The following is a 24,593-nucleotide window of genomic DNA, read 5'->3' as shown; positions in this document are numbered from 1 at the left end:
ATGAAGTCAGTAGAAGTGTGCAGATGTAGTTCCTGCAGGAGGAAGACTCGTCGGACCTGAAACTCGACTCCTGCTCTGAGGTGTTTTGTTAAATCACGACAATCATTCGATACAAAAGCGGTGGCGTGAGCTTCGGTGACGTCACGTGGCCCCGCCTCCAATTATAAGCTTCAATTGTTGGATCCAGGAGGACAGATGCTCGCAGCCCAGCCGACACTCACTCGGAACCGAGACCTCCGGACACAAGTCAGCTGAGAGTTGCTGGTTCCGCGGGACGACAGTGGAGAGAATGCGTGTCACCTCCGCGTGGGCGGGCTGGACGCTGGGTCTGTGCGTGTTTCTGGCCGTGAGCGCGCACCACGAACCCGAGGATGACTTGATCCTGGACCTGATCCACGAGGACCAGACCCAACCTGAGAGCGGGTCCGGACCCACCGCAGAGTTCCTCAGGTGCAACAAGGTACCAGACTGTCATGTGCAACACAACTGTGTCTGCTCCGCGTCCAGACGAGATTATAAACGTATTTACAGAAAATATAATTTTACCTACGAATTCCATTTCAACGCATGACGTCACAGCAACCATAGAAATCACTCCAGGTACTTTACAAGTTCTCTTTGTATTCAACTTATGGATTCCAAGTACATGAGCCGAAAGGTGGATCATCTTACTAATCATTCTGATCTAAAGTGTTGGAAAAACATATCATGTTAACATGTTATGTTCCACTGACATTCTAAATATAATTTAACACTTTTTAGTCATTTTTACAAAATACATGGACTATTTTTTTGATGCCAAGAAAGACAAACAAGGATATGTTTCATGGTTTAAATAGAGATTTCGTATATTGTGGTATTCATATAATGAGATGTTCATAGTTGTCATAATCCTATCTTGTGATAGTCATATGTTGATATCTCGTTATATTCATAAACCAAGATATTCTTATGTCTTGATAGTCATAACTCAAGATGGTCGTATCTCGTTATATTCACATCTCAGGACATTCGTATCTCCTGATATTCATATCTTGAGATGTTCGTATCTCGTTATATGAATATCTCAGGATATTCGTATCTCCTGATATTCATATCTTGAAATGTTCGTATCTCGTTATATTCGTATCTCCTGATATTCATATCTTGAAATGTTCGTATCTCGTTATATGAATATCTCAGGATATTCGTATCTCCTGATATTCATATCTTGAAATGTTCGTATCTCGTTATATGAATATCTCAGGATATTCGTATCTCCTGATATTCATATCTTGAAATGTTCGTATCTCGTTATATTCACATCTCAGGACATTCGTATCTCCTGATATTCATATCTTGAGATGTTCGTATCTCGTTATATGAATATCTCAGGATATTCGTATCTCCTGATATTCATATCTTGAAATGTTCGTATCTCGTTATATGAATATCTCAGGATATTCGTATCTCCTGATATTCATATCTTGAAATGTTCGTATCTCGTTATATTCGTATCTCCTGATATTCATATCTTGAAATGTTCGTATCTCGTTATATTTGTATCTCCTGATATTCATATCTTGAAATGTTCGTATCTCGTAATAGTCATATCTCAGGATATTCGTATCTCCTGATATTCATATCTTGAAATGTTCGTATCTCGTTATATTCGTATCTCCTGATATTCATATCTTGAAATGTTCGTATCTCGTAATAGTCATATCTCAGGATATTCGTATCTCCTGATATTCATATCTTGAAATGTTCGTATCTCGATATATTCATATCTCAGGATATTCGTATCTCCTGATATTCATGTCTTGAAATGTTCGTATCTCGTTATATTCGTATCTCCTGATATTCATATCTTGAAATGTTCGTATCTCGTTATATGTATATCTCAGGATATTCGTATCTCCTGATATTCATATCTTGAAATGTTCGTATCTCGTAATAGTCACATCTCAGGATATTCGTATCTCCTGATATTCATATCTTGAAATGTGCGTATCTCGTTATATGAATATCTCAGGATATTCGTATCTCCTGATATTCATATCTTGAAATGTTCGTATCTCGTTATATTCGTATCTCCTGATATTCATATCTTGAAATGTTCGTATCTCGTTATATTTGTATCTCCTGATATTCATATCTTGAAATGTTCGTATCTCGTAATAGTCATATCTCAGGATATTCGTATCTCCTGATATTCATATCTTGAAATGTGCGTATCTCGTTATATTCGTATCTCCTGATATTCATATCTTGAAATGTTCGTATCTCGTAATAGTCATATCTCAGGATATTCGTATCTCCTGATATTCATATCTTGAAATGTTCGTATCTCGATATATTCATATCTCAGGATATTCGTATCTCCTGATATTCATGTCTTGAAATGTTCGTATCTCGTTATATTCGTATCTCCTGATATTCATATCTTGAAATGTTCGTATCTCGTTATATGTATATCTCAGGATATTCGTATCTCCTGATATTCATATCTTGAAATGTTCGTATCTCGTAATAGTCACATCTCAGGATATTCGTATCTCCTGATATTCATATCTTGAAATGTGCGTATCTCGTTATATGAATATCTCAGGATATTCGTATCTCCTGATATTCATATCTTGAAATGTTCGTATCTCGTAATAGTCACATCTCAGGATATTCGTATCTCCTGATATTCATATCTTGAAATATTCGTATCTCGTTATATTCGTATCTCCTGATATTCATATCTTGAAATGTTCGTATCTCGTTATATGAATATCTCAGGATATTCGTATCTCCTGATATTCATATCTTGAGATGCTCGTATCTCGTTATATTTATATCTCAGGATATTCATATCTCCTGATATTCATATCTTGAAATGTTCGTATCTCGTTATATTCGTATCTCCTGATATTCATATCTTGAAATGTTTGTATCTCGTAATAGTCATATCTCAGGATATTCGTATCTCCTGATATTCATATCTTGAAATGTTCGTATCTCGATATATTCATATCTCAGGATATTCGTATCTCCTGATATTCATGTCTTGAAATGTTCGTATCTCGTTATATTCTTATCTCCTGATATTCATATCTTGAAATGTTCGTATCTCGTTATATGAATATCTCAGGATATTCGTATCTCCTGATATTCATATCTTGAAATGTTCGTATCTCGTTATATTCGTATCTCCTGATATTCATATCTTGAAATGTTCGTATCTCGTTATATGAATATCTCAGGATATTCGTATCTCCTGATATTCATATCTTGAGATGCTCGTATCTCGTTATATTTATATCTCAGGATATTCATATCTCCTGATATTCATATCTTGAAATGTTCGTATCTCGTTATATTCGTATCTCCTGATATTCATATCTTGAAATGTTCGTATCTCGTTATATTCGTATCTCCTGATATTCATATCTTGAAATGTTCGTATCTCGTTATATGAATATCTCAGGATATTCGTATCTCGTTATATGAATATCTCAGGATATTCGTATCTCCTGATATTCATATCTTGAAATGTTCGTATCTCGTAATAGTCACATCTCAGGATATTCGTATCTCCTGATATTCATATCTTGAGATGCTCGTATCTCGTTATATTTATATCGCAGGCTATTCATAACTCCTGATATTCATATCTTGAAATGTTCGTATCTCGTTGTATTCACATCTCAGGATTCGTATCTCCTGATATTCATATCCTGAAATGTTCTTATCTCGCTATATTCGTATCTCGTTATATTCGTATCTCCTGATATTCATATCTTGAAATGTTCGTATCTCGTTGTATTCACATCTCAGGATATTCGTATCTCCTGATATTCATATCTTGAAATGTTCGTATCTCGTTACATTCGTATCTCCTGATATTCATATCTTGAAATGTTCGTATCTCGTTATATTCATATCTCAGGATATTCGTATCTCCTGATATTCATATCTTGAAATGTTTGCATCTCGTTATATTCGTATCTCCTGATATTCATATCTTGAAATGTTCGTATCTCGTTATATTCGTATCTCCTGATATTCATATCTTGAAATGTTCGTATCTCGTTATATTCGTATCTCCTGATATTCATATCTTGAAATGTTCGTATCTCGTAATAGTCACATCTCAGGATATTCGTATCTCCTGATATTCATATCTTGAAATATTCGTATCTCGTTATATTCGTATCTCCTGATATTCATATCTTGAAATGTGCGTATCTCGTTATATGAATATCTCAGGATATTCGTATCTCCTGATATTCATATCTTGAAATGTTCGTATCTCGTAATAGTCACATCTCAGGATATTCGTATCTCCTGATATTCATATCTTGAAATATTCGTATCTCGTTATATTCGTATCTCCTGATATTCATATCTTGAGATGCTCGTATCTCGTTATATTTATATCTCAGGATATTCATATCTCCTGATATTCATATCTTGAAATGTTCGTATCTCGTTATATTCGTATCTCCTGATATTCATATATTGAAATGTTTGTATCTCGTAATAGTCATATCTCAGGATATTCGTATCTCCTGATATTCATATCTTGAAATGTTCGTATCTCGATATATTCATATCTCAGGATATTCGTATCTCCTGATATTCATGTCTTGAAATGTTCGTATCTCGTTATATTCGTATCTCCTGATATTCATATCTTGAAATGTTCGTATCTCGTTATATGAATATCTCAGGATATTCGTATCTCCTGATGTTCATATCTTGAAATGTTCGTATCTCGTTATATTCGTATCTCCTGATATTCATATCTTGAAATGTTCGTATCTCGTTATATGAATATCTCAGGATATTCGTATCTCCTGATATTCATATCTTGAGATGCTCGTATCTCGTTATATTTATATCTCAGGATATTCATATCTCCTGATATTCATATCTTGAAATGTTCGTATCTCGTTATATTCGTATCTCCTGATATTCATATCTTGAAATGTTCGTATCTCGTTATATTCGTATCTCCTGATATTCATATCTTGAAATGTTCGTATCTCGTTATATGAATATCTCAGGATATTCGTATCTCGTTATATGAATATCTCAGGATATTCGTATCTCCTGATATTCATATCTTGAAATGTTCGTATCTCGTAATAGTCACATCTCAGGATATTCGTATCTCCTGATATTCATATCTTGAGATGCTCGTATCTCGTTATATTTATATCGCAGGATATTCATAACTCCTGATATTCATATCTTGAAATGTTCGTATCTCGTTGTATTCACATCTCAGGATATTCGTATCTCCTGATATTCATATCCTGAAATGTTCGTATCTCGCTATATTCGTATCTCGTTATATTCGTATCTCCTGATATTCATATCTTGAAATGTTCGTATCTCGTTGTATTCACATCTCAGGATATTCGTATCTCCTGATATTCATATCTTGAAATGTTCGTATCTCGTTACATTCGTATCTCCTGATATTCATATCTTGAAATGTTCGTATCTCGTTATATTCATATCTCAGGATATTCGTATCTCCTGATATTCATATCTTGAAATGTTTGCATCTCGTTATATTCGTATCTCCTGATATTCATATCTTGAAATGTTCGTATCTCGTTATATTCGTATCTCCTGATATTCATATCTTGAAATGTTCGTATCTCGTTATATGAATAGCTCAGGATATTCGTATCTCCTGATATTCATATCCTGAAATGTTCGTATCTCGTAATAGTCACATCTCAGGATATTTGTATCTCCTGATATTCATATCTTGAAATGTTCGTATCTCGTTATATTCGTATCTCCTGATATTCATATCTTGAAATGTTCGTGTCTCGTTATATGAATATCTCAGGATATTCGTATCTCCTGATATTCATATCTTGAGATGCTCGTATCTCGTTATATTTATATCTCAGGATATTCATGTCTCCTGATATTCATATCTTGAAATGTTCGTATCTCGTTATATTCGTATCTCCTGATATTCATATCTTGAAATGTTCGTATCTCGTTATATTCATATCTCAGGATATTCGTATCTCCTGATATTCATATCTTGAAATGTTCGTATCTCGTTATATTCGTATCTCCTGATATTCATATCTTGAAATGTTCGTATCTCGTTATATGAATATTTCAGGATATTCGTATCTCCTGATATTCATATCCTGAAATGTTCGTATCGCGCTATATTTGTATCTCGTCATATTCGTATCTCCTGATAGTCATATCTTGAAATGTTCGTATCTCGTTATATTCGTATCTCCTGATATTCATATCTTGAAATGTTCGTATCTCGTTATATGAATATCTCAGGATATTCGTATCTCCTGATATTCATATCTTGAAATGTTCGTATCTCGTAATAGTCACATCTCAGGATATTCGTATCTCCTGATACTCATATCTTGAAATGTTCGTATCTCGTTATATGAATATCTCAGGATATTCGTATCTCCTGATATTCATATCTTGAAATGTTCGTATCTCGTAATAGTCACATCTCAGGATATTCGTATCTCCTGATATTCATATCTTGAAATGTTCGTATCTCGTTATATTCGTATCTCCTGATATTAATATCTTGAAATGTTCGTATCTCGTTATATTCATATCTCAGGATATTCGTATCTCCTGATATTCATATCTTGAAATGTTTGTATCTCGTTATATTCGTATCTCCTGATATTCATATCTTGAAATGTTCGTATCTCGTTATATGAATATCTCAGTATATTCGTATCTCCTGATATTCATATCCTGAAATGTTCGTATCTCGCTATATTCGTATCTCGTTATATTCGTATCTCCTGATAGTCATATCTTGAAATGTTCGTATCTCGTTATATTCGTATCTCCTGATATTCATATCTTGAAATGTTCGTATCTCGTTATATGAATATCTCAGGATATTCGTATCTCCTGATATTCATATCTTGAAATGTTCGTATCTCGTAATAGTCACATCTCAGGATATTCGTATCTCCTGATATTCATATCTTGAAATGTTCGTATCTCGTTATATGAATATCTCAGGATATTCGTATCTCCTGATATTCATATCTTGAAATGTTCGTATCTCGTAATAGTTACATCTCAGGATATTCGTATCTCCTGATATTCATATCTTGAAATGTTCGTATCTCAGGATATTCGTATCTCCTGATATTCATATCTTGAAATGTTCGTATCTCGTAATAGTCACATCTCAGGATATTCGTATCTCCTGATATTCATATCTTGAAATGTTCGTATCTCGTTATATTCGTATCTTCTGCTATTCATATCTTGAAATGTTCGTATCTCGTTATATGAATATCTCAGGATATTCGTATCTCCTGATATTCATATCTTGAGATGCTCGTATCTCGTTATATTTATATCTCAGGATATTCATATCTCCTGATATTCATATCTTGAAATGTTCGTATCTCGTTATATTCGTATCTCCTGATATTCATATCTTGAAATGTTCGTATCTCGTTATATGAATATCTCAGGATATTCGTATCTCCTGATATTCATATCTTGAAATGTTCGTATCTCGTTATATGAATATCTCAGGATATTCGTATCTCCTGATATTCATATCATGAAATGTTCGTATCTCGTTATATGAATATCTCAGGATATTCGTATCTCCTGATATTCATATCTTGAGATGTTCGTATCTCGTTATATTCGTATCTCAGGATATTCGTATCTCCTGATATTCATATCTTGAAATGTTCGTATCTCGTTATATTCATATCTCAGGATATTCGTATCTCCTGATATTCATATCATGAAATGTTCGTATCTCGTAATAGTCACATCTCAGGATATTCGTATCTCCTGATATTCATATCTTGAAATGTTCGTATCTCGTTATATGAATATCTCAGGATATTCGTATCTCCTGATATTCATATCTTGAAATGTTCGTATCTCGTAATAGTTACATCTCAGGATATTCGTATCTCCTGATATTCATATCTTGAAATGTTCGTATCTCAGGATATTCGTATCTCCTGATATTCATATCTTGAAATGTTCGTATCTCGTAATAGTCACATCTCAGGATATTCGTATCTCCTGATATTCATATCTTGAAATGTTCGTATCTCGTTATATTCGTATCTCCTGCTATTCATATCTTGAAATGTTCGTATCTCGTTATATGAATATCTCAGGATATTCGTATCTCCTGATATTCATATCTTGAGATGCTCGTATCTCGTTATATTTATATCTCAGGATATTCATATCTCCTGATATTCATATCTTGAAATGTTCGTATCTCGTTATATTCGTATCTCCTGATATTCATATCTTGAAATGTTCGTATCTCGTTATATGAATATCTCAGGATATTCGTATCTCCTGATATTCATATCTTGAAATGTTCGTATCTCGTTATATGAATATCTCAGGATATTCGTATCTCCTGATATTCATATCATGAAATGTTCGTATCTCGTTATATGAATATCTCAGGATATTCGTATCTCCTGATATTCATATCTTGAGATGTTCGTATCTCGTTATATTCGTATCTCAGGATATTCGTATCTCCTGATATTCATATCTTGAAATGTTCGTATCTCGTTATATTCATATCTCAGGATATTCGTATCTCCTGATATTCATATCATGAAATGTTCGTATCTCGTTATATTCATATCTCAGGATATTCGTATCTCCTGATATTCATATCTCGAGATGTTCGTATCTCGTTATATTCGTATCTCAGGATATTCGTATCTCCTGATATTCATATCTTGAAATGTTCGTATCTCGTTATATTCATATCTCAGGATATTCGTATCTCCTGATATTCATATCCTGAAATGTTCGTATCTCGTTATATTCGTATCTCGTTATACTCATATCTCCTGATATTCATGTCTTGAGATGTTCGTATCTCGTTACATTTAAATCTCAGGATATTCGTATTTCCTGATATTCAAATATTTAAATGTTTGTATCTCGTTATATTCACATCTCAGGATATTCGTATCTCCTGATATTCATATCCTGAAATGTTCGTATCTCGTTATATTCGTATATCGTTATATTGGTTTCTCCTGATATTCATATCTTGATATGTTTGTATCTCGTTATATGAATATCTCGGGATATTCGTATCTCCTGTTATTTATATGATCTACTAATAATCATATATAAGTTACTCGTATCTCTTGATATTCATATCTCAATATGTCTTTACCTCGTGATATTCATATATCAAGATATTCATACCTCCTGACATTCGTATTTAGTGATATTTATATTTTGAGATATTCGTACCTCCTGATAATCATGTCTTGTTATTTTCATCTCGAGATATTCCTTTTCGTACCATACCTCGAGATGGTTGAGTATCGCTCATATTCATATCAACCAGCTAACAGTTCATTTTGGTGACGAGTCCGCTTCACGAATCATGAACAAGTCTTTTTTTGAGTCATGTACCTCATGTTCAACACTGTCGTTTTTAGTTTAGCCACTAGGTGGAATCACCATTGTTTTTTTGGGGAATTTGGACGGGTCCTCTTGTGACAGTAGCAGGTTCAAGCTCAAATCTAAAGGCAAGAAAATGTTACCCATCTATCAATGATGACGGCAGTGCTACAGCTGGAGGCTGTGTATCGCAGTTTGGTTCTTTTGTGGCACAAACCAAAATGCTTCCTTAGCACCGACTATTGAAACATGCTTCTTCTTTCAGTGCCAAGTTTCTTTACCCATGCTTGATAAAAACGTAATCTGTGGATTTTTCTGAAAAAAAACCCTACTAATTGTGGCACATGATCGTTGTTTAAAGATGTGAATCTCCAAAGATAAAAAGATTACATTCATGTCACCTCTTGGGTTACGAAATAATGTGTACTTTTTATCTATAAATATAAAATAATGTATTTAGCAATCCTGATGTCCGCACCATCCTGTAATACATGTTCTGGCTATTACGAGATCATTATGTTTTCAAGTGTCATTACTGACATGTCATAGGGCGGCCATGACCTGTAGTTGTAAAAGCGGAATCGTTTTGTTAAATGTGAAAAAAAACTATTATATGCTTAGCTAGTTAATAAGAACGTTAGCAGCAATTGCAGTTCACAGGGTTACATTTACGACTTTGTATATTTTTAAAATTGGACTCTTTTTAACTATATAAGAAACATATGATTCTTTATAACAGGAAAACCATTTTTTTTTTACAAAACTTTTGGAAATGAATTAATGCATTGTTTTGTCTGACATAATATGACTGTTAAAATGGCTAGTCCAAGAAAATAAACAAATGAATAAACCACAAATCAGAAATGTGTCTGTATCGACTGATGCTTGGTTGGAAGTATTATTAATATTTGCCATCATGTTTGTATGAGTGTTAGCATTAAAACATTGAGTCTCTTCTCACCAACACAGGCAACATGGCGGATGCCAGGTCAGTACCTGGTGATGCTGCATCCAGGCTTACACGAGTCTCACGTCCAGAGGACCATCAGGAGGCTCACGGCCAGAGCGGCCAAGAGAGGGCACCTGCTGCAGATCCTGCAGACCTACTCGGGGGCTTTACACGGCTTCCTGGTCAAGATGAGCAGCGACGTCCTACATCTGGTAAAACATTGTGTAGAGCCTATGATGTTTTTAATTATATTCCACAGAAGAAAAATGCTGCCATGGCGCCTCAATATCACCAAATTTGATCTGGACCAAGTCAAGCGATAGCCTCACAGAACACTTGATATTTTCAGCTCGCCTGGATAAGTCGCTGCTCTCATCAAAAGAAATGTCTCTTAAGTCTCAGTGGTTTCGCTGACCGATGCAGATTCATGTCTTTTATGCTCGACAGCAGCTCTGTCACTCCAAAAAACCCAGTTCAGATCCAAAAGAGCAAAGCAGAACATGGGGTGATCAGGGGTGCCCACACTTTTTAGGTCCGCAAGCTACTTTTAAAATGATCAAGTCCAAAAGATCTACTTTAATCAAATTTGCTCAACATAAGTCAGTACATACATTACTCAGATGACTTGCACTGAATAGACTGATAATCAGTCATGATGAAAGGATGTGGATTTAATCATCTTTACAGAAAATTCAAATAAATAATTATAGTTGGATATTGCAGTCAAGAAAGTAACATTTTTTTCATATTTGCTCACATTCCTCTGTAACGTCCAAAAATGTCCATAAGTCTTGGCCTTAAGCTCAGTGTCAGCAACATCCTCCACTGCAGACCAGTTCAGGAGCCTCATGTTCCAAGAATTGATTGATTTCCTTATAAAAACACTCAAACCCAGAAAATGATGCACAAAAATATTCAGATGTTTTTAATCTGTGCGTGACATGAATCAAAGAACTGTTAATCCAAATCAAGCTATGATTCAGACAAGTTGATCCCTTTTCACGCCATCATTTGAATATGTCAATCATATTTAGATGAAGCACGAGACATCCTCTCTCCGTCATCATGAAAAAATAGCTTGAAAACTTAATAGATGAATCAGGAATAATATCTTCAACAACTTTATCATCAACTAACGTCAAAACCAGAGAAATGTTTTTTCTTTCAGGCTATGAAACTTCCTCATGTCCACTACATAGAAGAGGACTCGTCTATCTTCTCCCAGAGCGCCCCCTGGAATCTGCAAAGGTTGCTGCAGCCACACGGGGGCTCTTCTGAGAATGGGACCTACAGACCCCCGAGTAAGTGACTCACAGACTCCCACGCATGTTTCTTTTCAGCCGTAAAACAAATGTGTTGAGCAGACGATGGAGGGATGGCGGAGGTGTACCTGATGGACGGCAGCGTTCAGACCTCTCACAGAGAGGTGGAGGGACGAGTGCTCGTCACAGACTTCAACAACGTTCCGGAGGAAGATGGAGTCAGAGTGCACCGACAGGTAACAAATGTACATTTTAAAAATGTTTTTTTTATTTGACATTGTTTGTTCTTCACTCTAGGCGAGTCAATGCGACAGTCACGGAACACACATGGCGGGTGTGGTGAGTGGGTCAGACTCGGGCGTGGCTCCGGGCACCGGTGTGAACCTGGTCCGGGTCCTTAACTGTCAGGGGAAGGGGACTGTGTCTGGAGCTCTGGCAGGTCTGCTCGTCCATTGCTCTGACTTGTCAAGCTAAACTGATCCGTTCTTATCGGCGCTCAGGCCTGGAGTACATCCGAGCCACTTTACAGTCCCGACCGCCGGACGCCGTCATCATCCTTCTTCCCTTCATCGGCGGCTTCAGTCGGTCGCTGAACGCAGCGTGTCGGGACATGGTGGCGAGCGGCGTGACGGTCATCGCTGCCGCCGGGAACTACAGAGACGACGCCTGTCTGTACTCGCCAGCGTCTGAACCCGAGGTCCGTCACACCCTCCATGAATCCACCCTCTCTCACGCCACCTACTGACTCTTTTGTACGTGCAGGTCATCACCGTGGGGGCGGTCAACTTCTCTGACCAGCTGATGTCACAGGGAGCGGGGGGCAGCAACTTCGGCAGGTGTGTGGATCTATTCGCGCCCGGAGATGACATCGTCAGCGCCAGCAGCGACTGCATCACATGCTTCACGTCCCGCAGTGGGACGTCTCAGGCCGCTGCTCACGCTGCAGGTTAACAGCATTTACATTCTCTACTCCATTAAATAGAGACTCATGAGAGGTGAAGCTCAAATATTTTAATTAATTATAGTATGTATATTACTGTGTAATTAGATCAATAGATCAGTTTCAATGTTTGCTACATGTGTATGGTAGTATATCAGTGCCATCAGAATATTTCAAATTCTAATATTTGGAATGTTTTGTTTTCTTATTTTTAAGCATCAAATTAAATGATTTATCGTAAGAATATAACTCAATAATTTATATATTAAAAGGGTTAACATATATATATATTTTTTAAATAAATGTAATAAAAACAAATATATTCAAAATGAATATATTCTTTTTTTTACACATAGTTTGTAAAAATATTAAAAAATGCTAAAATATATATTTTTAAATTTAACATTTTGTATTTTGTAGTCTTTTAAATTAAATATGAACATAGTGTCAAAAGACAATATTAAAAGAGAACTGAGCTACTTGCGCATCAACATTGTCACATGATCATCTACACGTCGCATGATTGGCTGAAAGTTTGATCAAGTAGCTCAATACTATTTTGGTTATTGTCTGGTGGCATTTTTATACCAACATTTTTATATTGAATTTAAAAGGCTTAAAATAATATTGAATTTCGACAATCCTTTTAATGATTGGAATTCGAATATTGTACACTCTAGTTGTAAAAAGAATTAAAAAGAAAATAAATTAAATTATTTGATATAAACAAATCAAAAGTTTGAACACATAAATTGTTGAATTAAATTATTTAAATAATTAAGCACAAAGAGCAATATTTCAATATATCATTCCATATTCTGATGGCACTGATATACGTCCATACAAGTAGCCCTAAGGTCTGAACTATAGTGTGAAATGAATCATCAAGTTAGTGAAAATTGCAAAGTTAGATTATAAAAAAACGACTGTAAAGTTTGTTGTATTTTGATCAATGGCATCAATGTGTTCTTCTGCAGGCGTAGCAGCAGTGTTGCTGTCAGCCAATCAGAAGGCCACGCCGCTGCAGGTCCTGCACCTCATGCTGCGATACTCCGTCAGCAACACCATCAACCTGCTCTCTCTGCCCGACACTCAGAGGATCACGACCGCCAACCTGGTGGCGGCCATGCCTCCCGACAACTTCACGGGTCAGTGGCTCACACCACTCCATGTTGGACGATAACTTTGAATGTGATGTGTAGGTGGAGAGCTGCTGTGTCGGTCTGTGTGGTCAGAGAGGTCAGGGGTCGCCATGTCAGACAAGGCGGTGAGTCGCTGTCGCGGTCGGGAGGAGATGATGGGCTGCAGCAGTTATGCTCCTGACGGCGTGGGCGAGGGAGAGACTATCACGGTGAGCTTTGTCCTTCACCCACCCACACACAACTTGAAGTACGTTTACAAGCAGAACCTCACAACCTTCACAGTAGATCTTTGGTTTTAAAGTCTTATGAATAAGGTTACTGAAAGAAAAGTTATAAAAGTGCGTCACTTATTTTCTTTATACTGTTATTTCTGTTTTCATAATTCAAATAATAAGGATATAATTGGGAAAATTCTGATATTATATTAGGCCCAAAAACAAATGTGTTTCTTGTATCCCTTGTGTAGTCTCTGGGTAAATGGGAACGACCTCCCTGGCTTCCAGAAATACATAGGCAGTGGCAGAGGTCGTTCATCTTGACCCAGAGATAACACAAGGGTTGAATAAAAATATATTAACAGGAAGATCAAGAAATCACAAATAAAAACTGTAAATATTTTTTCAGAAAATCTTGTATAAGAAACATGTTTGTAATTTTGCACCAATTGAAGTGAAAATAAAGTAACTTGTTCAGGACTGTCAAACTCAAAATCTTTGAACCGTTTGAATAGCAGGCCGAAATGTTTGTAAATTTACAGAAATGTTTGAGAGAGGAAGTGTGATTGAAATATCGATTCCTTTCCTTCAACATCATTTTGAATTTTTTTGGAAGTTTCTGTTTAATTGTTGACATTCATCATCTCTGTTCCTAATATTATCTTATACACAATCATCTTTAAAGGTTATATCTTTAAACATATCAACATGAACTTTAATATACAACTATCTGGTGGCCCATATACTATAACCATGCGGGCCTGAATTAGCCCCCGGGCCTTAAGACACAGGTGAACTAGTAAATGAATACATAAAAAGACTGACCCTTGAGGACCACATTAATCTGGACAGAGGGCCAACTGTGGGCCCCCGGGGCACATGTTTCCAATATGATACACAGTCAAACACGAGAAAAGGCACATTGTAAATAACACAGGAGTTCCTGTCTGCAGGTGAACGGGGACCAGATGGAGTGTGTCGCCCACAGCGGTCCAGGGCGACAGGGTGTGTACGCAGTTGCCCGCTGTTGTGTGACGGGAGGCCTGCAGTGTCAGGTCAGCCCTAGTTCTCACCCGGGGCAAGACGCCAAGTGTGAGAATGTGCAGCAACACGTGTCTGGTATGTTACACACAACGATCAACAAATGTTTGACAAATATTACACTGAGATTTACATTTTACAATGTGATGCTGATGCCTTTTTAGTTCAGTGGAGGTCCTTAAATTTGCAGATATTTGAGCAAAAAGTGATGTTACTGTATATAATTTAGTTTTATACACTTTTTCTTTAAGTATGAATCTTAAAAGAATGAACAACACAATAAGTTTTAAAGAATTTTAACAACTTCTCTCCTGGTTTGTTATGGGTTGTTAAACTGAATCACACAAGGGGCCAAATGTTTTGTACAGTCCAGGTTATGGGGAAAAAAAAGTATATTTACAACTGTCTGTTACAGGAAGTATGAGTCTGATTGTGATATTCCCTTTTTACTGTCAATCAATCTTAATCATCATTGTATAGGTTTGATTATTTTTGGAACCTTTATGGGTCGTACTTTCATTTTCAGCAACATAATGCCATATAAAATGATGTGGCAGGTCAGACATGTGGTTTTAAATTCACAGGTGGAGGAATATTCTGTATCGTTTTTTTTTCAGAAATCAATTTAATTATTAATTAAAAATAAATAGAATAATAAAATAAACACATTTAATTAAAATAAAATAAGAGACATTACAATACACAGGAATTTTAATAATTAATTCATCAAATTAAAATATATTTTCCTTTTTACTCTTAAATTTATAATAAAAAAAACAACAAGTTATGTAGGTACTATAGGTACCTGTTCATTTTCTAATTGAAAATAGGATTTATTTGTTTAGTCCTTGGGAATTATGGGAGTAAAACAATGTAGGGGTTATTAAAATCAAAATCAGAATCTTTTATTGCCAATGTTGTAAACACAACACAGGATTTGTTTGTGGTGGCATTATGAAATAAAAGAATGAAATAACGTAAAATAAATAAAAAGAGGTTAATAAAATACGATACATTAAAATAACATAAGATACATTACAGTGACAGTGTCACATTTCCAGTTCTTCCATTTGAAGTACGTATGTGAAATAAGCTGATATCTGATAAAAAGCTTGATCTTAAATGTACGACAACCTAAAAGTGAAATTTTTACGTTGAAAAGATGTAAAAAAAAAGTTTTTTACAAGGTTGTGACTTTTTTCCCAATTTTCATGACGGTTTTCCGAATCTACTTGAACAGATGTATGTTTACTGGTTGGAAACACGTGTCTAAGACTTTACCTCTGTACTTTATCTCTTTACCTACAGCATGTCTGTCCCAGCCCACTGGAAGCAGGAAGTCCCAGTCTTCACCACATCCCAGAGAGAGGAGTCACTGTGACGCCCAGGGTGGCGTCGCCGCTCAGCTGGTGTGCTGTCACGCTCCAACTCTGGAGTGCAAAGTGCTGGAAAGAGAATCGCCCGATAAGACGATGGTAGATCACTTTCAAATGTAAATACAAGTTCTTACTTACTAATAACTTTTGTGTAGGCGGAGACTTCCTGTGAGGCGGGCTGGACCCTCACCAGCTGCAGGCCGGTGTCGGGCAGCAACGCTCAATCATTTGTGGAGGGCAACAGCTGTCGGGTTCGCAGTGACGACGCAGACGGACCGGTAGTCGGCGCCGCTGTGTGCTGTCGGGTCAGTCCACAGAAGCCGTGAGGTCACCATATGATAGTACTGTGGTGCAACAGAAGCAAAACAAGTATTTATTGCTTTGATAAGTCCAACCTATTGATCATGTATCTACTGTTTTGTCGCGTCACGCACTTCAATGATGTAACCAAATATTTTTGTATCTTTTTTTATTAAATAAAACTAGATTAAACTAGTATTGGTGGACATGATGAAATAAATATCTGATTGTTTATTTTCAGTCTTTTTTTGGGGGGATTATTCGGATGGTCTTTATAGACAGTGACACGCAAAAGAAAACGGATCAAATATATTTTATATTTAATTGAAACTTTTTGGGGGAAATAAATCCTCAGAGAAACGACAACAGCGGAGAACAAAAGTTCACCCAAACCCAATATTCATATTTAAAGACTAGTAATAAATTAATTTTAAGTTTCTACATCTTTGACCTCACAAGGGCCAAACCTTGCCCAGATTTAAATGGAAGGAAAACATTTAACGGAACAAAATAAAATCGAACACTTACCATTGAAGATTACAGGCATCAGTGTTAGCACCGACTCACAACCTTTTGAAGTAAAATAAATATAATTAAATGTATTTTTTGGAAGTGTATCATTTTTAGTTGTTAATAATTGCTAATTCTTAATTAGCATGCTAAAAATGCTAAACGTTGACAAAAAAAGTTTTAATAATTTAAGTTGAAACGTTAAAACTCCTAAAACTAAAGCCAGAATGTTATGTTGTAATAATAATTCTGTCGTGCTTCCAGTAGTTTAAGAGCAAAAAAAAGAAAAGAAAAGCTAACATGACTAAGCAGCTAATGCTAGCGCAGCTGTTGAGCCATTAGCCACATCTTTAAAGAACATTTTAAATATTAGTAAAACAATAACGGTAAAAACAGATGATTTTAACGTACAAACTGATTGAAGATGAAGATTTTTGATGACAATCGACGTTTCTGCTCATAAACATCAGTGCAGCAACAAGTTATCTCCCAGCACACAAAGCAAGCTAATCCATTGAGTTAAAGGTGAACATTTTATTTGGATTTATACTTGAATAAAAACACACTTTGACTGTCCTGAGCACTCAGCTGGGTTTTTTGCAGCTTTTTTGTTTACAAGTCGACAGTTTTGATTCAAATGACAGCCGTGAGAAAATCAAGTTCGCTCAGGATGGAGGACTTACATCTCAAGAGAACTGGAGGTGGTCCAGGTGCGTTTACAGGAGGACGAGGCATGGATCCAACAGATATATATACACAGATGTGGGGGCGCGTCAATCCATAAACAAATATGAAAAATCAATGTTTACAAAAGGTTGTGCATTCCAGTTTATTTCAATATCAAATTCCCCATAATCAAACGTCCTGATGTACAAATTAAAAACGAGTCGACATGCGATACAGACTCCTGCACTGATTGTGAATGACAGTAAAAACCCGTACAGGTGCCTCCCCATCATTAAAACTAAAGATTGCTCAGAAGTTTTTTTCCCCTCCTCAAGTGCTTGTGGCGATGAGGGCGAGCAGAGAACTCGGGTTTACTCTCTCTCTCTCGTGGCCCAATCACTGGGTCGACTTCACGCCGCTCCATCACAGCTCGCCGGCGCCGCTCGTGTGCCACGATAAGTGCTAATGATCACTTGCACGGCAAAACAACACGGGGGGCTGATTTCCTTTTTCCTCCGTCACACAGAAAAGAAAAAAAAAAGACAAACTTTCAGCACCACTTCATGAACCGCATGCAAATGTGCCATAAGAGTGACATTCACAGACAGAAAGCACACGCGTGTGATCGTGTGGAGGAGGATGATGATGATGATGATGATGATGAAGGATGATCAGGGGGGACTTGTAGGTCCTCGCACTGTAAACATGAGCCTGATGAAGATGATCAGGATCTAGTAAGCAAAAGTTGATCAACCGATCACCGACGTTTACATTCCGACAGTCCTCGGTCACACACACACACACACACACACACACACGGAGGAAGAGCCCTGTGGCGCTCCGACCGGGGACGCCGGAGCTGTTGTGGAGCGCGGGAGGGTAAAGGCACTTCAAGTCTCCCGGTAGTTGCTCTAGTGACAGTGACTTCCTTTGGGCTACATTTGGGGGTCTTCTATGGCAGATGAGAACAAAAAAGAAAATAAATCTAACCTGATAAAGAAGAGGTAACAGTGGGTCGAGGAGCCCTGTTTGTCAATGGATGCAGCATAACGGTGTGTCCTTGGCACCTTGAAATGAAGTATGCTTCTAGCAGAGGGGCCCCTGGGTGGACCCCCCCCTCTCACCCCCCGACAGATCTGAGGCTATCTTGCATAAGGCTTAAGTCTCTCGAAAACGTTTCCCACTCAAAGACACTAAAACAGCAAAGTAAAAAGACACATGCTGGATGTGCTGACCATGGCACATTTTGACTCGCCCCCCCTTTTGCCATCGCGGCGACACCAGGGGTCAAAGGTGAAATCGGAGGGGGGCGTTTGTGCGTCTGCATAAGTGGCACTGTCAAGTGTTCAAAAACCAAAGAAAAGGGCACAAGCACAGGAGGAACTGAGCGGAGCTGCTGTACTTCTTGATAGACTGAGCCGGACTATAAAGTGCATACATGACCCCCCACCCCCCTAAACCTCCCTCCTGATCCCTCCCACGTGCCTGTGTGTGTATTAGTGTAGGTGAGCCTGTACAAGTACACACATATCTGCACAGTCACGCGCTCGCTGTGACCCGGTACTACTTCATGGCTGAGCGCGGGAGGCTTTAAAATATTATCATACAATAATGAAAAAGAATCTTTACAATATCAATGTCGATACATTGGCAAATATGAGCAGAACATTGTTAAAACACAACCCGAGCCGTCCTCCACCGCGCCGCATTCTGATGAATGGATAAAAAAAAGAAGTGAGGATAAACCGAAGTCATCCGTGAGTGTGGAAGGTTCTCCGTCATCACCTCCGCTGCCCCTTAATGATAATGAGTCTCAATCGCCGCCTCGGCTGCTCGGGAAAGGAAGTCGTTAATGATTTATTCATAGCTCCTTCGTTGTCGTGGCGACCTAGAGAAAGAGAGTGTCCTGATTGGCTTTGTTGTGAAGTCTTAATTGTCCCGACCAATCAGAGGTGGAGTTCAGCCCTCCCTCCCCCCCCTCCCACTGGCTCTCTGAGTTCTGCTGGCTCCTCTTTTTGGATCCTGGGCCCGCGGGAGAAGTTTAGGGGTCCACGTCCTCCAGATCGCTCTTGGAATCCCCGAGCATCATGGGAGATTCGGACCCCTGCCAGGAAGACACAGAGTCAGTAAGAATGTAACGTTGATTTCAGCAGAAGGAACTTTAAAAACTCCACAGTTGAGTTATTAACGCGACTGTAAAGTTACATCTACCTGTCGAAGGCTTCGGTCTGCGTTTTCATTGGCCGGGCTACCTTCAGAACCATTGCTGCTGCCAGACTGCTCCTTTTCATTGAGCAAGGCAGTGGCGTACGCCAGAGTGTCCTGTGACATCCAAGCAAAATTTTTCATGAGATTTCAGCTCCAAGTTGAGAGATTTGGATTTTTGCAAACAGAAAACACGGCTGAAGTATTAGTGCCACTCAAAGAATTGTTTACATTTTTTATTACAAGATTAAATTCGTTTTTATGACATTTATATATTTATGATAAAGTACTTAACATTACATTTAATTTGAGATTAAAGTTTGATATATAGAGATAAATACAAGAAGATGTATATATTGTTTAGTTTGAGATTATAGCCATATATATTTCTCAATTAAGGTTGCTAATACTGCTTCTATTACAATAGTAAAGTTGTATATATTTCATTAATTACTAGATTTAAGTCATATATATTCTATTGCAAGACATTTATTACATAATATTAGGTCTTACATTTTATATATTTTTTACAAGATTAAAGATGCATTATATTGCATTACAAGATAACATTTAATTAAAGAAAAATAATGTATATACTGCATTCATTACAGTCATATTTTTTACAATAATTATTAGATCAAAGTTGTATATATTAGATGTATTATAAAAATAAGATTGACTTCAATAATCCCTCTGGAGATCTGGTCTTTATACATTTAAGTTTTATATATTCCTTTACAAGAAGCAAGTTTCATTTACATTGATTACAATATCAAAGTCTAATAAATAACATTCAATACTAGATTAAAGTGAATGTATTACATTTATTATTGGATTAAAATCATATATATTTATTATTAATAGATTCAAATTCTATTTATTACACTAAAAAATATCTGAATGGTCCTATTACACATCTGTACCAAACAAAAAATAATTTTCAGCTGAAAAGTAAGTTAAAAAATAATCTAAAAAATAATCAATCATTATGTTGAAGCTAGAAATAGGTCAAAGAAATTTCACATAACCATAAGAAACAATGTTATCAACAAAAACGCTTCAGTTATTTGGAATTAAACTAACATGAAAAGAAATAATGACAAACAAAAAGTGCCAAGTTTAAACCGAATGTGAATAAAATGAGTTGGTTTCACCTGTGCAGAGATGGTTCTCTGGAAGGTTTTGTTAGTGGACGTCTCATTGGACACGTTGCTCTGTGGTGTCCAATAGTGTTCCGTCATCTAAGCAAGAGAAGAATGACAAGGTTAGCATCAGATGATTGACAGCGGTAAAAGTTTCTAATAGATGAGACAATAAAAAAGTAAAAACTTACTTTCTTCTGAAGCCACTGAACTGCCCAACTCCAGTGTCCAGAGAGGTCCTTGAAGTAGTCCTTGGCTGGAGGACACCTGGCAAGAAAAGCTTTTGCTTAGTGGACATTAAGCATCACTTAACCCTGTTTTCTTTAGCATTGACCTTCTATGCACATGTTTGGATCTGGCGTTTTTGTTTTGATGGTTTACTTCAAATTCTGAGTTAGTGAGTAAAAGAAGTGTGAGAATAATCTGTTCTTTTACTGCATCCATTTGTCTGGCTTATAAATGGCATTTATTGTATCCTAGTCCTTTTTAGGGTTTATGTTTCCATAGTAAGTGTTCAAAATAAAATAATTAGATTTTTCCAATTTCCAATTCACATGCAAAGATTCACTGCTGTTGTTAATGTTTGTGTTGCAGTTAAGCTTCTGGTCATTAGATGGCAGAAGTCATTATGTCTTTCGCAGCTAAAGCATGTTACAGGAACACCACGGTATCCCATCCTTGACTGAGGACAAGAGGATAAAGTCAACTCCAGCTTCTTTTAAAGTTGATATGTGTACAGCTTTTGACTTTTAGTTAATTCAACCAAGTAAGAGTGGAACAATCTCAAGATGTTAAAGAAATTCAAAAATAGTTCAGAGAATTATACAAGTGCATCAAGTATATCGTATTGAACCTTATTATGAGCTGAACATATCGTATCAAATTTTGAATTTTGGCCCGGGCCTCAAGTTTTAGACATGTGCTGTAGATAGTCAAACAGTAAAAGATTTAATTTGACATGTGAGGTGAAGACAGGAAGGTTTGGTACTCACTTCTGGGCTAACGTGACCAGGAACTTGACACACTGGTAGCAGCGCCTGCTGTCCACGTTGTTGCTCTGATGCATCAAGGCTTCAAGAAAACATGCGTTAGATTTGAAGAAACTGTCTACACATTGAAATATGACTCTTGTTCAGTGGACATACCTAAAAGACCCTTCTCCGACTCAAAAGCGTACTTGAGTCTCTGGGTTTGCAGCGGGTCTTCCACAACCTGCACATCAAAGCGTACATTTACCAGCGAGAATTGACTGATGAGCTGAGAGACGTCGCGCCTCGGCGACTCACCAGGAGCTCCTGCAGCGTCTGAAAAACGTTCTTGAGCTCATGAGGCGGAGCAGACTCCAGCTGTGTCTGCGAGAGACAGGAGACTTACAGTGTCAAACCGAAGCGATCACGACATGCCGGCGAGCTTGTTATGCTTTTAGTACCTTGAGTAGCTGCAGGACCCCCTGAGAGAAAGGCTCATTACAGTACGAGCAGTAAGTCATCATCTCTATTAGGGGAGACAACGGACCTGAAAGTTCACGCATCGCAAACATCACCTGGAAGACGACAGAACGTTCATGAATGTTTATCAAGAATACGAACGCTTATAAATCCTTCAGACGTCAAAGTCACCTCTAATAGATATGGCTGCCCCTCTGGAGTAAAGAGCGAGGCCAGGATGTCCGGGTGAAGAGGAAGAAGTTGAGCTGATGACGAGATGCTCCGCTCCAGTGGTTTAAACCCTCCAACAGCTTAGTTTAAAAAAATATATTTAAAAGACTCAAACGTTTTAACAACTAAGTTAATGAGTCTCACCATGAGTTAGTTGTGGGCCGAGGTCTGAATGCAGGGTGATCAGCGCCAGAGTGCTGTGGAGGTGAAGAAACTCTCGAGCCTGAGCTGGACTCCAGCGTCGGTTCTGCAAAAAAAAGGCCCACATATGAGGCACTCATTCGTTCTTGATCATGACAGTGACATGAGATCTAGCATTTGAACAAGTGAAGATCTTCAATTAAAAAACGTTACCTGGTTGTTTTGTCGATTGGGCCCCAACAAGAAAATGAGCATCCGGCGATAAGCCGAGTGCTTCAACAGCAGCTGGCAAGGACCACCGCCCTGTAAGTACACGCCAAAAGTTGGAATTCCAGCTTCAAACATGGTAAGAAAATGGCTGTGAATTACCCTTTGAGCAAAGTTACTGAACAGGCTGAAGTACTGGGCACAGTTCTTCACATTCTCAGGCACATCTTTGTCCAGTAGAGAGAGCAGAGCATCCACAAGGTTGTCCAGTCCAGGGTCCCCGAATTGAAGAGCATTCTCTAGAGTCTTTTCCAGAATGGAAGCCACCACCACACGCACTTCTCTCAGACTACACTCCAGCAGACAAACCCTGATAAAGAAAAAATTAAACACATTATCCCATTAAAATGAACATGTGGCGTGTAGAAGAAAGTTGACTGAATTCCTTGGACTATAAGGTACATACTTAAATTCAGGAAATTTCGATAAAAATGTATAGTGAACCTTGAACCGATTCTATGTGATGCAAAGATCTGTCGAAAAGTTTTAGTACGACTTTGGTAAACTAAGAAGTAGCACGGCAAAGCTCTGTAGAATTACTCTGAAAGTAATTGGTAGTTTTACTCAGCAAGGGTTCTTAGTATTACTCCGTGAAGTTCTGTAGTATTACTCTGTTAATGCTTTGTAGTATTACTAGGTCAAGCTCTGTAGCATTACTCCGTGAAGCTCGGTACTATTACTAGATAAAACAGGATAGTATTACTAGATGAAGCACTGAAGTATTACTAGATGAAGCTCTGTAGCATTACTAGATGAAGCTCTGTAGTATTACTCTGTGAAGCTCTGTAGCATACCTAGATGAAGCTCTGTATTATTACTAAATGAAAACTGTAGTATTACTAGATGAAGCACTGAAGTATTACTAGATGAAGCTCTGTAGCATTACTAGATGAAGCTCTGTAGTATTACTCTGTGAAGCTCTGTAGCATACCTAGATGAAGCTCTGTATTATTACTAAATGAAAACTGTAGTATTACTAGATGAATTCTGTAGTATTACTAGATGAAGATATATAGTATTACTAGATAAAGCTCTGTAGTATTACTCTGTGAAGCTCTGTAGTAATACTAGATGAAGATCTGTATTATTACTCTTCGAGTCTCTCCCGCACAAAAAAGCTTTGTTGAATTGACCGACTACGGAGCTATGGGAGTTATGGGAGCGATACTTAATAAGTTCCTTTCTGGGTCCTAATACACATGAAACACAGTACCTATTAAGAGACATGCTTACATAGCAGATTTCAAACTCAAGGCTATCGGTAACAAAGTAGAACAAAATGTGTCTTATGTACAAAACTCCTGTACTTTCATTGATTTTGCATCCAGACACAACTGTGAATGCAGTTTTGTC

At 37.3% G+C, this 24,593-nt stretch overlaps 2 protein-coding genes across 6 annotated transcripts in view; one reads left to right on the top strand and one right to left on the bottom strand.

The window, feature by feature from the left end:
* Positions 1-163: 163 nt before the first annotated feature.
* On the top strand, positions 164-16,885 carry pcsk9 (proprotein convertase subtilisin/kexin type 9). Its single transcript, XM_087783076.1, has 12 exons — positions 164-460; positions 10,396-10,587; positions 11,544-11,676; positions 11,740-11,873; positions 11,935-12,076; positions 12,138-12,334; positions 12,400-12,583; positions 13,555-13,725; positions 13,780-13,928; positions 14,888-15,053; positions 16,284-16,450; positions 16,507-16,885. The coding sequence occupies exons 1-12, from the start codon at positions 290-292 to the stop codon at positions 16,675-16,677; spliced, it is 1,977 nt and encodes a 658-aa protein (XP_087639202.1). The 5' UTR covers positions 164-289; the 3' UTR covers positions 16,678-16,885.
* Positions 16,886-17,976: 1,091 nt separating this feature from the next.
* usp24 (ubiquitin specific peptidase 24) overlaps positions 17,977-24,593 on the bottom strand; it is a 32,611-nt gene continuing 25,994 nt past the window's right edge. For 4 of the 5 annotated variants that reach the window (XM_087785199.1, XM_087785200.1, XM_087785201.1 and 1 more), the window contains 12 exons: positions 23,343-23,550; positions 23,187-23,276; positions 22,977-23,079; positions 22,794-22,912; positions 22,604-22,717; positions 22,461-22,526; positions 22,320-22,386; positions 22,167-22,245; positions 21,366-21,441; positions 21,187-21,273; positions 20,039-20,149; positions 17,977-19,931 (listed from right to left, as the gene is read on the bottom strand). In XM_087785199.1, the coding sequence (XP_087641325.1) occupies positions 19,869-19,931; positions 20,039-20,149; positions 21,187-21,273; positions 21,366-21,441; positions 22,167-22,245; positions 22,320-22,386; positions 22,461-22,526; positions 22,604-22,717; positions 22,794-22,912; positions 22,977-23,079; positions 23,187-23,276; positions 23,343-23,550 (1,183 nt within the window). In that variant the 3' untranslated portion in view covers positions 17,977-19,868. Of the gene's footprint in view, positions 19,932-20,038; positions 20,150-21,186; positions 21,274-21,365; positions 21,442-22,166; positions 22,246-22,319; positions 22,387-22,460; positions 22,527-22,603; positions 22,718-22,793; positions 22,913-22,976; positions 23,080-23,186; positions 23,551-24,593 lie in introns of all 5 variants that reach the window. The other variant, XM_087785198.1, reaches the window with a different exon arrangement.

This window comes from Callionymus lyra, chromosome 2 (assembly GCF_982586985.1).
Source record: "Callionymus lyra chromosome 2, fCalLyr1.hap1.1, whole genome shotgun sequence".
Taxonomy (NCBI): domain Eukaryota; kingdom Metazoa; phylum Chordata; class Actinopteri; order Syngnathiformes; family Callionymidae; genus Callionymus; species Callionymus lyra.
This window is presented reverse-complemented; position numbering and strand designations above follow the sequence as displayed.